This window comes from Elephantulus edwardii, unplaced genomic scaffold, assembly GCF_000299155.1.
Source record: "Elephantulus edwardii isolate Elephantulus edwardi_28Jun2011 unplaced genomic scaffold, EleEdw1.0 scaffold00099, whole genome shotgun sequence".
NCBI lineage: Eukaryota > Metazoa > Chordata > Mammalia > Macroscelidea > Macroscelididae > Elephantulus > Elephantulus edwardii.
This window is the reverse complement of record NW_006399849.1, coordinates 13,003,581-13,016,268: the sequence shown is the minus strand read 5'-3', so window position 1 is coordinate 13,016,268 and position 12,688 is coordinate 13,003,581. Positions and strand designations below refer to the sequence as shown.

The following is a 12,688-nucleotide window of genomic DNA, read 5'->3' as shown; positions in this document are numbered from 1 at the left end:
AAACAACCTAAGTGCCCATCAACAAACAAATGGATAGAGAAGCTGTGGTATATTCACACAGTGGGACACTATGCTGCATTGAAAAACAAGGAACTCATGCAATATTATTCAAAATGGGTGACTCTGGAGGAAATTATGCTGAGTGAAGTATCTCAGCCACAAAAGAACAAATACTGCATTGTGCCACTGTTGTAAAACAGGACTGACAGTGAGGTTGGGGGGGACTGAGAAAGATGGGTTCAATAATGTATATTGCATTGAAACAGATGAAGGAGAAAATGGTTTAAAAAGGGATATGTGATTGGGTTTTTTTGTCATGATAGGAGTCCAGAGGGAAGGCTGCATAGTGGAGTGGACCTCTGTGGGGAGGGATTATAAAACAATGAAAGAATTTTTCTTTCCGTTTTCCAAGAGGTTAATGTACTTTGGCAGTAGGGTTTGGGGGGAGAAAAGTGCAACAGTGAATGAATGGAAATCCAAAGTCTCTGTAAATTTTCATTGAAATTAATAATTTAAAAAATGTTATAGTCTTACTTTTTATTTCTTTAAGGTGATGAAAGAACTATGGTTTTCGTTGAAACTAAGAAGAAAGCAGATTTTATTGCAACTTTTCTTTGTCAAGAAAAAATATCAACTACAAGTATTCATGGGTGAGTAGCATAATGTATTTTCCTGGTGAGGAAATGTACTGTTTTGGGAATTTATTGTGGAGCAATGATGTCAGTTTGAGGACTAAAGGGCATCTGATTTAGGCCATGGTACTTTGGGTCTCATGCTGTGCATCTGAGAGCTGGACCTTGTATAAGGATGACAGAAGAAGAGTTGATTCCTAAAAGCTGTGGTGTTGGAAAAGAGCATTGAACATCCCCTGGATGGCCAGAAGAACAAAGAGAAAGTACAGCCATAGTGCTCCTTGGAGGCAAAGATGATAAAGCTTTGTCTTAACTTTGGGCATGTTTTTTGGAGAGGCTGTTCCTTGGACGGGAGCATCATACTTGGATAGGAAGGGTAGGTGAAGGAGAAGAAGACCCTCAATCAGTTGAGCTGACACAGGGATAGCTACAGTGGTCGCTAGTTTGTCAGGAAGTATGAGGATGGCACAGGATAGGTCAGGATTCAAATATGTTGTTCATAGGGTTGCTATAGGTTGTATGAGTCTTGAGGGTACCGAACAACAACAACAACAGTATGTATGACATAATATCTATAATATTATGCTATATCTACTTAATATATATAAAAATAAAACAATATAATTTAAATAATTAATGATATAAAATATAAATTACATAATGTAAGATGTTGATGTTGTTAGGTGCCATCAAGTGGAGTATGACTCATAGCGCTAGCTATAGTATAGTAATATAGTGATATAACTATTTATAAGTTATATAATACAACATGTAACTAATATTATGACTGGTAAAAATTCTGTGGTTAGTAAGAGGGTGAAACCGATTTCCTCCTTGGAGGCTAGGCTTTTGAAACTTTCCATTCATTTACTTTGGCCATGTGGCCAAGAGGAACCAGTTTTTGGACAAGGATATCATACTTGTCAGGGTGGAGGGACAGTGCAAGAGAGGAAGACTGGATGAGATAGATTGATAAAGGAACTGGCACAACAAGGCTTGATGTGTCAGAGTTAGTGAGACTGGTTCAGGATAGGACAGGGTTTAGATCTGTTGGACATAGAGTTGCTGTGGGTTGCAGGTGACTCACTGGGACATAACAAGAGAAAGATGAAAACTGCTAATTACTCTGCTTCTTCATTCTTAGTTTTAAACACTTAATGGAAGGCATAGAGAAGTTAATGGTATACCTCAGAATTCTCAGTTTTAGAAGAATAACTTCTAAAGAGATCCCACATAAGAATCTCTGATCCAAGGTATGAAGGTCAGCTGCTGTCACCTACCGAGGCTTGGTATCTGAGCTCTTGGAACCTTGCCACTTCCCTGGCCCTTTGTCTAGGCAGGTGGCAACACCTTCCTACTGAGGGTAAGATTTAGAGTCTGCACTCCTGGGACTTTACTACCTCCCTAGGCCTTTTGTCTTCGCAACTGGCCACAGGACAGGAGACAGATAAACGAGTCAGACACTAGCACCTATTGACCTTGGGGAGAAAAATAACCCTGGGTAGCACTCCTGGGATTTTGCCTACTCTTAGAAGAACCCACCCCCTTCCATCACACTACAAGGAGGAACAGAGAAGCATGCCAGCCAGAGCTGAGCGAAGGGAGAGACCCCAGCTCTCTGTGCTTGAGAGAAAATCAGATGAGGCCTGCCACTTGAAATGGGGAGCAGAGCCACCCATAGATGACCAGTGGAGAGATTGCCATTGGGAAATGAAATCAGGCAGCACTTAAAGTCTGCACCTTTTATCAGTAACATCATAAGGAACTGGCACCAACTTAGGAGAGACAGAAACTGCCTCATACATACCAAAAAGAATGTAACATAAAAAAGCATTAAGCATGATGAAACATTATGGGCCAAAAACCTAAGCCTTCTCCTACAAAAGCAGACCAGATTGCACCCACGTGAGTGAATACCCAGGAGACAGAAAGGCAGAGGAAATATATTAACATAGAGTTATATAAACTGGTACTGAAGAAGTTAAAAATAATGAGAAAAAAAGAAGTGAAACCACAAGTAAAGAGGTACAAGACAGAGTATAACTAACACATTACTAGAGACAACAAAAATGAATTAAAAAATACAATCCAGAGAAATTGAGACAAAAAAAGGCAGAAATTTTCAAAATGCTGAAGGGACAAAAAAGCAGCATAGAAGAGATCGAACAGAATCCATGAGCAGAAGACAAGAAAAATGAGGGAAACGTTAGAATCACATGGGTAAACATCAGCTAGAATAATATACAAGTGATGTGAATTCCAAAACGAGAGTTGGGAGATGAGAAAATTGTAGACTAGATAGAACTTTGCAGGTATCATGAAAAGAAAGCCATATCCAAGAAGTTCTGTCAGCTCCAGATGAGACACCCCATGGAAAAACATCAAGACACATCATGATCTTATTTTCCAAAATTAAAATATAAAATTCAGTGCTAGAAAAACAAGGAGTCACCTACAAAGGAAACCAATCAGATTAAAGTCTGATTCTCAGCAGAACCCTAAAACAAGAAGATAGTGTGGTGGCATATACAGAAGACTTAAATGCCATCTGAGGATCCTAAACCCAGGAAAGCTGTAATCCAGATATGAAGGAGAAATCAGGCCATTTGCAGACAAAGAAGAACTTAAGGAATTTGTGAAAACAAGACCAATTGTATAAGAAATACTAAGGGAGAGGTTTCATAGAGAGACATCAAAGGAAAAGTTGATAAACCAAAGTAACTAGGAACAATAGAGAAATGGAGCAAAGTGACAGTGATAAAACCTGGCCTGTCAATAATCACATTTAATATGAATGGTTTTAAGCACATTGATGAAAAAGAGTAGCAAATTTGATAAAATAAAACAAAGCACATCAATATGTTGCATAAAAAAATTCATCTAAGAAACAAGGGGAGAAACTGAAAATCAAAGGTTGGGAAAAATATACCAAACATTACATTTAAAAGAAAGAAGTGGCAATATTAATCTGATAAAATAGACTTCAGGATGAAAACTACCATTAAAGATAAGGTAGAACACTATATAATGATGACAGTTATAATAGATCAAAAAGTTACAACCTAAAGTAAAAGATACAACCTTGGATAACATCTGCATATCAAAAGATACATAAAAGAACAATTAACAGATTTGAAGAAAGACATAGACAATACTACAACTGTAGTTTTCTTGTTCTGTGCTGTCAAGGCGCCTGCGACTCATAGCAACCCTGTGTGTAACAGCTTTGAAGCCTGACCTATTCTGAACCAGTCTCACTGACTCTGACACACCTACGACCATTATCCCAGTTACTGTATCAGTCCATATCATCTGGGGTCTTCCTCTTCTGGACTGTCCCTTGATGTTGAAACTCAGTATCAAGAAAACAAAGATTCTTATCACTCAGCCAATTGGCAGCATCGTAATAGATGGAGAAGAGGTTGAGATTCTCAACAATTTAAGCTTGCTCAGCTCCACAGTCAACACTCTTGGCACTACCTGTCAGGAAATCAAAAGGTGAATTGCATTTGGAAAATCTGCTGTCATGGACCTCTACAGAGTGCTGAAGAGCAACATCATCAATCTAGAGAGTAAGGTCTGCCTGATTAAGGTCATGATTTTCGCAGTTGCTTGCATTGCATTAGAGTGCTTGATGGTGATTAAGGATGACAAAAGAAAAATTGATGCCTTTGAGTTGTAGTGCTCAAGAAGACTATTGAACATACTATAAACTGCCAAGAGAACAAACACATCTGTCCAGGAGAGGTGAAGCCAAGTTGCTTTTTGGAGGCAAGGGTTTCGAAGCTTCTTCTCACATACTTTGGACGTGTTGTCTAGATGGACCAGTCATTGGACATTGTGCTTGGAAGGGTAGAAGGTCCGCATAGACGAAAACAACCCTGGATGAGATGGATTGACACAGTGACTGGAGCAGTAGCGTTAGGTGTGTTGCAGGTAGTGAGATTGACTGAGAATAGGACAGGGTTCAGAGCTCTTGTGCATGGGGTCACTATGAGTTGCAGACTCAGACTACTGGACAGAACATAACAGTAAACATGTGAATGAAGGAATGTATGACTCTGTATATATGAGTGAACCACAGTGTATATTAATTTGTATCTAAACCAACCATTGTTATGTGCTGTTGAGTTGCCTGAGACTCAAAGTGACTCTATATACAACACCTCTGAAGCCTGCCCTGTCCTGAGCCCATCTCACTGACTCCAACCACCTACCTCCATTGCCCCAGTTTCTTTATCAATCCATCTCATCTGGGGTTTTCCTCTCCTGCAGTGTTCCTCCACCCTTCACAGTATGATGTCCTTCTCCAAGGACAGGTCCTTCCTTCCTGGCCACATGCCTAAAAAATGTTACCCTGAGCTTCAAAATTCTTGCCTCCAAGGAGAAACATGGTTTCACCCTCTCTAAGACAGACCTATTTGTTTTCTTGGTAGCCCATGGTATGTTTCAGACACTTCTGTAGCACAAGAACTCAAAGGCATCAGTTGTTCTTCTGTAATTATTAGTAATCATCCAGCTTTCTGATGCATAACAAGTGATAGAAAACAACCTGGCCTGAATCAGGCACACCTTAGTCAATAGACTGACATTGTTGCTTCTCAGTGATCTGGAAAGGTCCCTGGCAGCAGAATTACCTAATACAGTTTGTTTTTTTATTTCCTGACTGCTGGTGTCAAGAGTGTTGATTGTGGAGCTGATTTAGCTGTTAACTGTTAACAAACTCAGTGCTGCCAGTTGCCCAATATAAAAGGAAAAAAACCTTTAAAATACAACAATATCTAGGATAGAGCTAAGGTAGTCCTCAGGGACAGTTCATAGCAGTAGGCGAACATCAGAAAAGAAGAAAGGAACAAAATAACCTAAATCTTAACATTTCCAACAAATTGAAAAAGAACAAGTTAATACCACAGCTCTTAGAAGAAAGGAAATTATAAGGACAAGGGCTGGAATAGAAACAGAGAAACCATTCAGTCAACCAACCAACCAGAGTAGGAGCTCAGTCTTTGAAAGGTAGTTTGTCAATAAAATAGACAAAGCATTGCTAAACAATAGAAAACACACAGCTCAATTAAGAAATGGAAGAGGTGACATCACTGCAAAAAAAGAATATTAGGGAAATTCATACACTGACAAATTTGAAAGCTTAGAAGAAATGGACTCTCAGGCAGGACCCAACCAACTTTTAAATACAAAGGCCTGCTCACCAGCTTCTGCCTGCTTAAAAAAGAGGCTTCTAGCCCACAGCTGATTGTTACAAAATCAAAATGGTCAGTCAGCTTACACTTGATATTTAACAAAATAAAAAACTGACTTTCAAGTTAATAAATCTGCTTACCCTCCAGAATCCAACTGCTCCAAAAGCTGGAGACTCTCAGGCAGGACCTAACGTTTAAATACAAAAGTCTACCCACCAGATCCTGATTACTTCAACGAGAGGCTTCCAGCTCGCAGCTGATTGGCACCTAACAACAACAAAGAGGAAATAGACAAATTACTGGAAACTCACACCTTACCCAAACACAAATAGCAGTAGAACATAGAACACTTGAATAGACTCATCACAGAAGAAGAAATTGAATGGGTCATAAAAAGACTCCCTGAAAAACAAAACCTTGTCCAGATAACTTTGTGGATGAATTCTACCAAATATTAAAAGATGAACTTTTACTAATACTCTTTGATGAAAGATTATCCGGGAGGCTGGGCTACATGAGGAGAAGTGTGGCATCAAGATTGGAGATAGACTCATCAACAGTCTGCATTATGCAGATGACACAACCGGGCTTGCTGAAACTGAGGAGGACCTGAAGCGCTTGCTGCAGAAGGTCAAGGACTGCAGTCTTCAATATGGAATGAAGCCCAACATCAAGAAAACAAAGATTCTAAAAAAAAAAAAGAAAACAAAGATTCTCACACTGGGGTGATTGGCAGCATCATGATGTATGATGAAGAGATTGAGATTGTTGACAGCTTCATTGGGTCTACAGTCAACATTCTTGGTACCAGCAGCCAGGAAATAAAAAGACAAATTGCATTGGGGAAGTCTGCTGTCAGAGACCTCTCCAAGGTACTGAGGAGCAACAGTGTTAGTCTGGAGACTAAGGTGAACCTGGTATAGGTCATGATCTTTGCAATTACTTGCTATGCATCAGAGAGCTGAACAATGACTAAGGATGATAGAAGGAGAGTTGATGCCTTTGCAATTTGGTGCTGGAGAAGAGTTTTGAATATACCATGGACTGCTAGGAGAATGAGCAAGTAAAGGCTACATGGTAGTTTGAATCTGGGGGAGGGTTTGTAAAACAATGAAAGAATTTTACTTTTCCAAGAGGGTAGTGTACTAGGGGTGAGGGTTGTGAGGGGAGAAAAGTGCAACAATGAATGAATGGAAATCCAAAGTCTCTGTAAATTTTTACTGAAATAATTATTAAATTTAAATTTAAAAAAAACCAAACCAAAAAACCTCCCAAAGAACAAGAACCATACGATTCTATCAATTGATGTAGAAAAGGCCTTTGATAAAATCTAACAACCCTACTTCAACAAAATAGGTATATAATGGAATTTCCTCAGCATAGTTAAAAGTATTTATGCAAAACCAAGAACCAAGGTCGTTCTCAATATAGAAAGACTAAAGACATTCCCCTTGGAACAAGGAGCAGGCAAGAATGCCCAGTATTACCACTCCCATTCAATATTGTATTGAAAGTAATTGTTAGGGCAGTAAGATGAGAGAATGAAATGGGAAATAGAAGCATCCAAAATGACAAAGAAGTGATGCAACTTTAGTGTATGCGTAAGCTATGATAGTGTACTCAGAAATCCCCATAGATTCAACAAAAAAATCTTAGACCTAGTAGACCATTTTATTCGAGTGACAGGGTACAAGATTGATATGAAAAAAAAATCAATAGAATTTCTCTACAGGAAAGGAAGCACACAAAAGAATTTTACCATAGCCAACCACATGATGCAGTACTTGGGAATAAACCTAATTAGAAACAACAAAGAGCTTTATAGAGTGAACTACTAAACATTACTACAACAATTAAAGACATAACTTAATTGGAGAATATTACCTGTTCATATATTGGAAGACTCAATATCGTAATAATAATATTTCTGCCAAAAGCAATCTACACGGTCAACACAATCCCAATACACATACCAAACTCATTATTCAAAAAGTTAACATAAAGAAAGTGGCAGGCTTATTTGGAAAAGAAAGAGACCCCAAATAAGCAATGCTCTTCCATAAATAAAAATGAAGTGGGAGGAGGCATAGCCCTCAAAACCTCCTACAACTATAGTAACCAAAACTATAGGGACTCAGTGCAGCTCAGAGACTAAGGGCTAAAACCCAACCATAAGACATAAAGACCATAAGAGACAAAATGGGACTAAACTTAGAAGCCTGTGACATAAGTAGGCTTACAAATATAGTGAGAAATACATAAATGGGTGAATTTGGTGAATGGGACCGTCTGAAAATGAAGTCCCTGTGTGCATCAAAACTTTTTTTCCAGTAGATAAAAACATTTTATTCCAGTAGAGTGAAAAGAAAGCCTACAGATTAGGGAAAACATCTGGCCATGACGTTTGGTTTTAGACAAGGGTCTCATATCTAAAATTTACACAATACTACTTTGGGCATGTTGCAAAGAGGGACTGGTCCTTGGAGAGGGACATCATGTTTGGGAAAGTGGAGGGGATGGCGCAGAAGAGGAAGACCCTCAATGAGATTAATAGATTCTGTGATTGGCGTGGTGGGAATGAGTGTGTTTGAGACGGCATGGTTGGCACAGGATAGAACAGCGTTTAGGGCTCTTGTACATAGGGTTGCTATGAGTCACAAGTGACTCGGTGACACATAACAATAACAACAGGGCCTCCACAAGAAAAAGACTGATAATCCAGTAACAAAATGAGTAAAGTAAAAATAGTTTTCACAAAGGAGGACATTCACTTGGCCAATAGACATAATGAAGAAATGTTCAAAAGCATTGGCAGAGAGATGCAAATCAAGACAACAATGCGATATCATCTCACTCCAGTAGAAGCTGCTGTTGTGTGCTGTTGTGTCAGAACTGATTCATAGCTGACCCTCCAGCAGGTCTTCAGAGTCAGTAAATACAAGGTAAGTGAAAGATTGTACAAAACACAGTTTATATGAATGAAATGCAGATGTATGAGTGATTTATGCAAGCCAATAAAAATATTTTAAAAATCCACCGAAATAAAATGGACAAAGCTAACAAAAAGATGTAATTGTTCAAAAGGGGATAGGGGTTGGGGTAATCACTAAGATAGAGGTCTGTGGGTGGATGGGGAGATAAAGGAATAGAAAAGATTCAGTGGGGACTGAAACAGATTACAATAGGCATAAATAGTAAATACATAAAACAGTGTACATGAATAAACAATGTCAGTGAAAGATTGTATAATAGAATGCACATGCATGAGACTATATATATGAATAATTTTAGGTAAGACTACTAAACATGTAAATTTTAAAAAGAATCTGATCCTTAACCTAAGTTTTTTTCCTTGTTGAATCTAATCTTTGTTATGGCAGTCATTTTTTAATTGATATTTTAAAGAGATTGTATTAAAGTAACCTTGATTTGAATAAATATTGGATATGTATTTCAAGGATTAGTTCTGGAAAATCTCAAATGCTAAAATTATAGTTAAAAAGTATCTTACTGCCATCAATCTACTCATTGCTAACGCTTCAGTGGATTTTGAGGTTGAATCATACAGGAGGAGATTGGACTTAAACCTCCTACATTTAGATTGACAGTGCAACTCCTGAGTCACTGAACACTAGAGCTTTCTTAGAACTGTAATGTATTCTTTAAAAAAAAATCTTGATTTTGAGCAAGCCTTTAAATAAATATTTATTATTTTCTTAAGACTAAGGAGTATTAATAGTCAAGAAGTTTGTACTTAGCATTGAAGAATCTTTAATTTGGTTCTACATATTACCTGTTGCCTAGATTTTTTGGAATGTGGAACTAATTGTTCTAATCTTAGTAGTATTGTAAAATTAAATAAAATTATAAATTGAAAGAAATAAAGATACTTGGTTTATGAAAAGTTAAATGCCACTATTTTTACTATTATTCAAAAGAAATTATATGGTGAACTTTAATCTCTCTAATTTCTTTTACTTCTAGTGATCGAGAACAGAGAGAGAGAGAACAGGCTCTTGGAGATTTTCGTTGTGGGAAGTGCCCAGTTCTTGTTGCCACATCAGTAGCAGCTAGAGGACTGGACATTGAAAATGTCCAACATGTTATCAATTTTGATCTTCCTTCTGCCATTGATGAATATGTTCATCGAATTGGGCGTACTGGTCGTTGTGGGAATACTGGCAGAGCTGTTTCCTTTTTTGATCCTGAATCAGATAGCCATATAGCCCAACCTCTAGTGAAAGTACTGTCAGATGTAAGTTTTAAATTTTGACAGTGCTGCTGTTTTTGTGTGCTATACAGTTGGAACCAACCCTGCAGAGGGTTTTCAGAAGCAGTAAATTGCACTGAGTAGTATTTTAGTCATATCATTGACAGTAAAAGAAAGAGTGTGTGTGTGCCTGTGTGTGTGTTTCCAGTAAAAGTAAGATGTTCCAATCTTTATATGTATGTAACATGTATTTTTAATTTTTTTAAGGCGCAGCAGGATGTTCCAGCTTGGTTAGAAGAAATTGCTTTTAGTACAGTTGCTCCTGGCTTTAGTGGTAGTACAAGAGGAAATGTTTTTGCATCAGTTGATACTCGAAAGGTTGGTGAAAGGGAAAAGCTCTGATCTTGGCTTCCAGTTAATTTTTGTAAATGTTGTGTAGTAGCAATAATTTAAAAGTTACTTATTTTCATGCCTAGGAAGGTAGCTACTAAATAGAAAGATAACTAGTAAAACAGATAAGAGGGTGAGTGAGGATGGGAAACTTGTAACTGTTGGCTTTAAAGCTTTTGGGAAATAACGTTGTACACTTGTTGCTTCATGTTTTCCTTTCCCCTCCTCACAAAATGTTGAATTCAATAGGAAGGAATTTCTTTATATATTTGAGGAGGACGTTGTAGAAAGCTTGTGTTCCCTTTTAACTCTTGAAGACTGTTTCATATATTTATTTTTTGTTGGTATTTATATTGTGGTTTTGATGAAAGTTTAGACAGCAAATTAGGTTTCTATTTAACACTTTCTTTACATATTATTCAGTAACATCGGTGACATTTTTCACAAAATTTCAGCATACTTACTGTTCCATTTCTGATTATTACCTTTCATTTTCTTGACTGTCTCTCATCCTTACCACTTAACTACTTTTACCTTCTCATCTTTAATTTATTGTGAAAGTTGACTATTTGGGTTCATGTAGGTAATATTATTTGGTTGAAAGCTAGACTTATGAGTGTGGTTTCAATATAAAAGGTATCTTGATAGTTTGAGGCTAATTTTAAATGAAATGTTTCTTTTCTTTTTTTAAAGAATTTCCAAGGCAAGAGCACTTTGAACACAGCAGGATTTACTTGTTCACCAACTCCCAGTCCAGTGGAAGATGAGTCATGGGATTAAAACTAAAACAGCATTCAAGTTTATGGTACAGATGCAGACAAGAAAATTATTTTGATTTTTTTTATTTTTAACAGAAATGTAAAACCTGGCTCTCTTATATCTACTGTCTTCTGTTCTCACTTCAACCATTAAAAAGAATCCTCACTAACCATTTCTGTAAAATGTGAAATTAACATTGCAGTTGCTGATTCAAATGGTGTTTACTAGAAAAGAGTAAAGCATTATAAATGTCTTACTCCAAGCATATTCTTCAGAGGTTTTAGACACATTGATGTCTAAATGCTAACTCTTAGTATAGTGTTTATTGATCTATAAAAGAAGAAATAGATCATGATACACTTTTTGTTACAAGTTACTTGGTCTCAGTTTTATTTAAAAAGGAGCCTTTGAAGCAGTGTTGTGTTACTGTAACATAGAAACACGATTTCTATGAAGGCAAATACTAAAACATTTAAACTTTTCAAGATAATTTTAATTTTAAATCATAAGATATGTGATGAAAATGGTTCAATATCTGTAATATAAGTCCCTATATACAATAACATAACAAATGTTTGATTTTTAACAGTATACAAATTATCTTGGAAATAAAAGCAGAAACATGTTTTTCCTTAAGATTTCTAATAGCACTTCAAATTTTTTTTGTTACTTAGCTCTCAACTTTTAAATTTTCACATTTTAATTACATCTTGAGAAATTGATACATTGAGAAAAACCTCTTGGAGAAAGTAAATAACATTAATAGGGATATCTGAAATGGAGAAAATCATTCTTAGAACTCAAACTCATTTTTCAAAAGAGAAATATGCTTATTCTTGCATTATTTTTTTTAAAACTTTTTGTAATGTGGCTGAAAACTCAGATTATACTAGTTCCCATCCAACAGTTGATACACATTTTCTTTCATGACATTGATTGCAATCCCAGGAGTTAAACAGCATTCTTCCACTTCTTCCTTGTCCTTACCATTTCTTTTTGTCTTTTTCTATTCCATCTTACCTTCTGAGCTTTATCCCTGGGAAATCCAGCCCTTTTGATTACATTTGGTTGATTATTTTAAGGATGTGTAGCTCCCTAGTGTCAGTGTTCACCTTATAGGCCTGCCTATAGTTTTGGCTGAAATTTGACTTGACAAAATCAAGGTTTGAAGAGCCATAGTCTCGGGGGTTGGTTCCACCAGTCTCTGTCAGAACAGCAAGACTGGTCATTCATTCATTCACTCATTCATTCATTCTTTATTAAATTTTATTAGTTTTAATGAACATTTACAGAGATTTTGGATTTTCATTCATTGATTGTTGCACTGTTTTCTCTACCCTCCTTCCCAGTTCGTTCTTCTTCCCCCCACCCCCGGAATGTCTGTTTTATTTGTCCAATTGCCACAGTGCTTTTCAAAGCCGGTTCTGATTAATCTCCTTTGTCAGTGTGTCCTTTGCCATTCCCTATCACTCCTCCCTGAGAGAGACTTCACCCTGATT

General features: G+C 37.0%; 1 protein-coding gene across 1 annotated transcript in view; it reads left to right on the top strand.

Annotated features, from left to right (window-relative positions):
* The window catches only part of LOC102870420 (probable ATP-dependent RNA helicase DDX4-like), a gene marked incomplete at its 5' end in the record, with an annotated part of 114,284 nt that extends 103,074 nt beyond the window's left edge, over window positions 1-11,210 (top strand). The window contains 4 exons of the mRNA XM_006891544.1: window positions 551-650; window positions 9,815-10,085; window positions 10,308-10,418; window positions 11,124-11,210. Of these exons, the coding sequence (XP_006891606.1) occupies window positions 551-650; window positions 9,815-10,085; window positions 10,308-10,418; window positions 11,124-11,210 (569 nt within the window). The remainder of the gene's footprint in view (window positions 1-550; window positions 651-9,814; window positions 10,086-10,307; window positions 10,419-11,123) is intronic.
* Window positions 11,211-12,688: the final 1,478 nt, after the last annotated feature.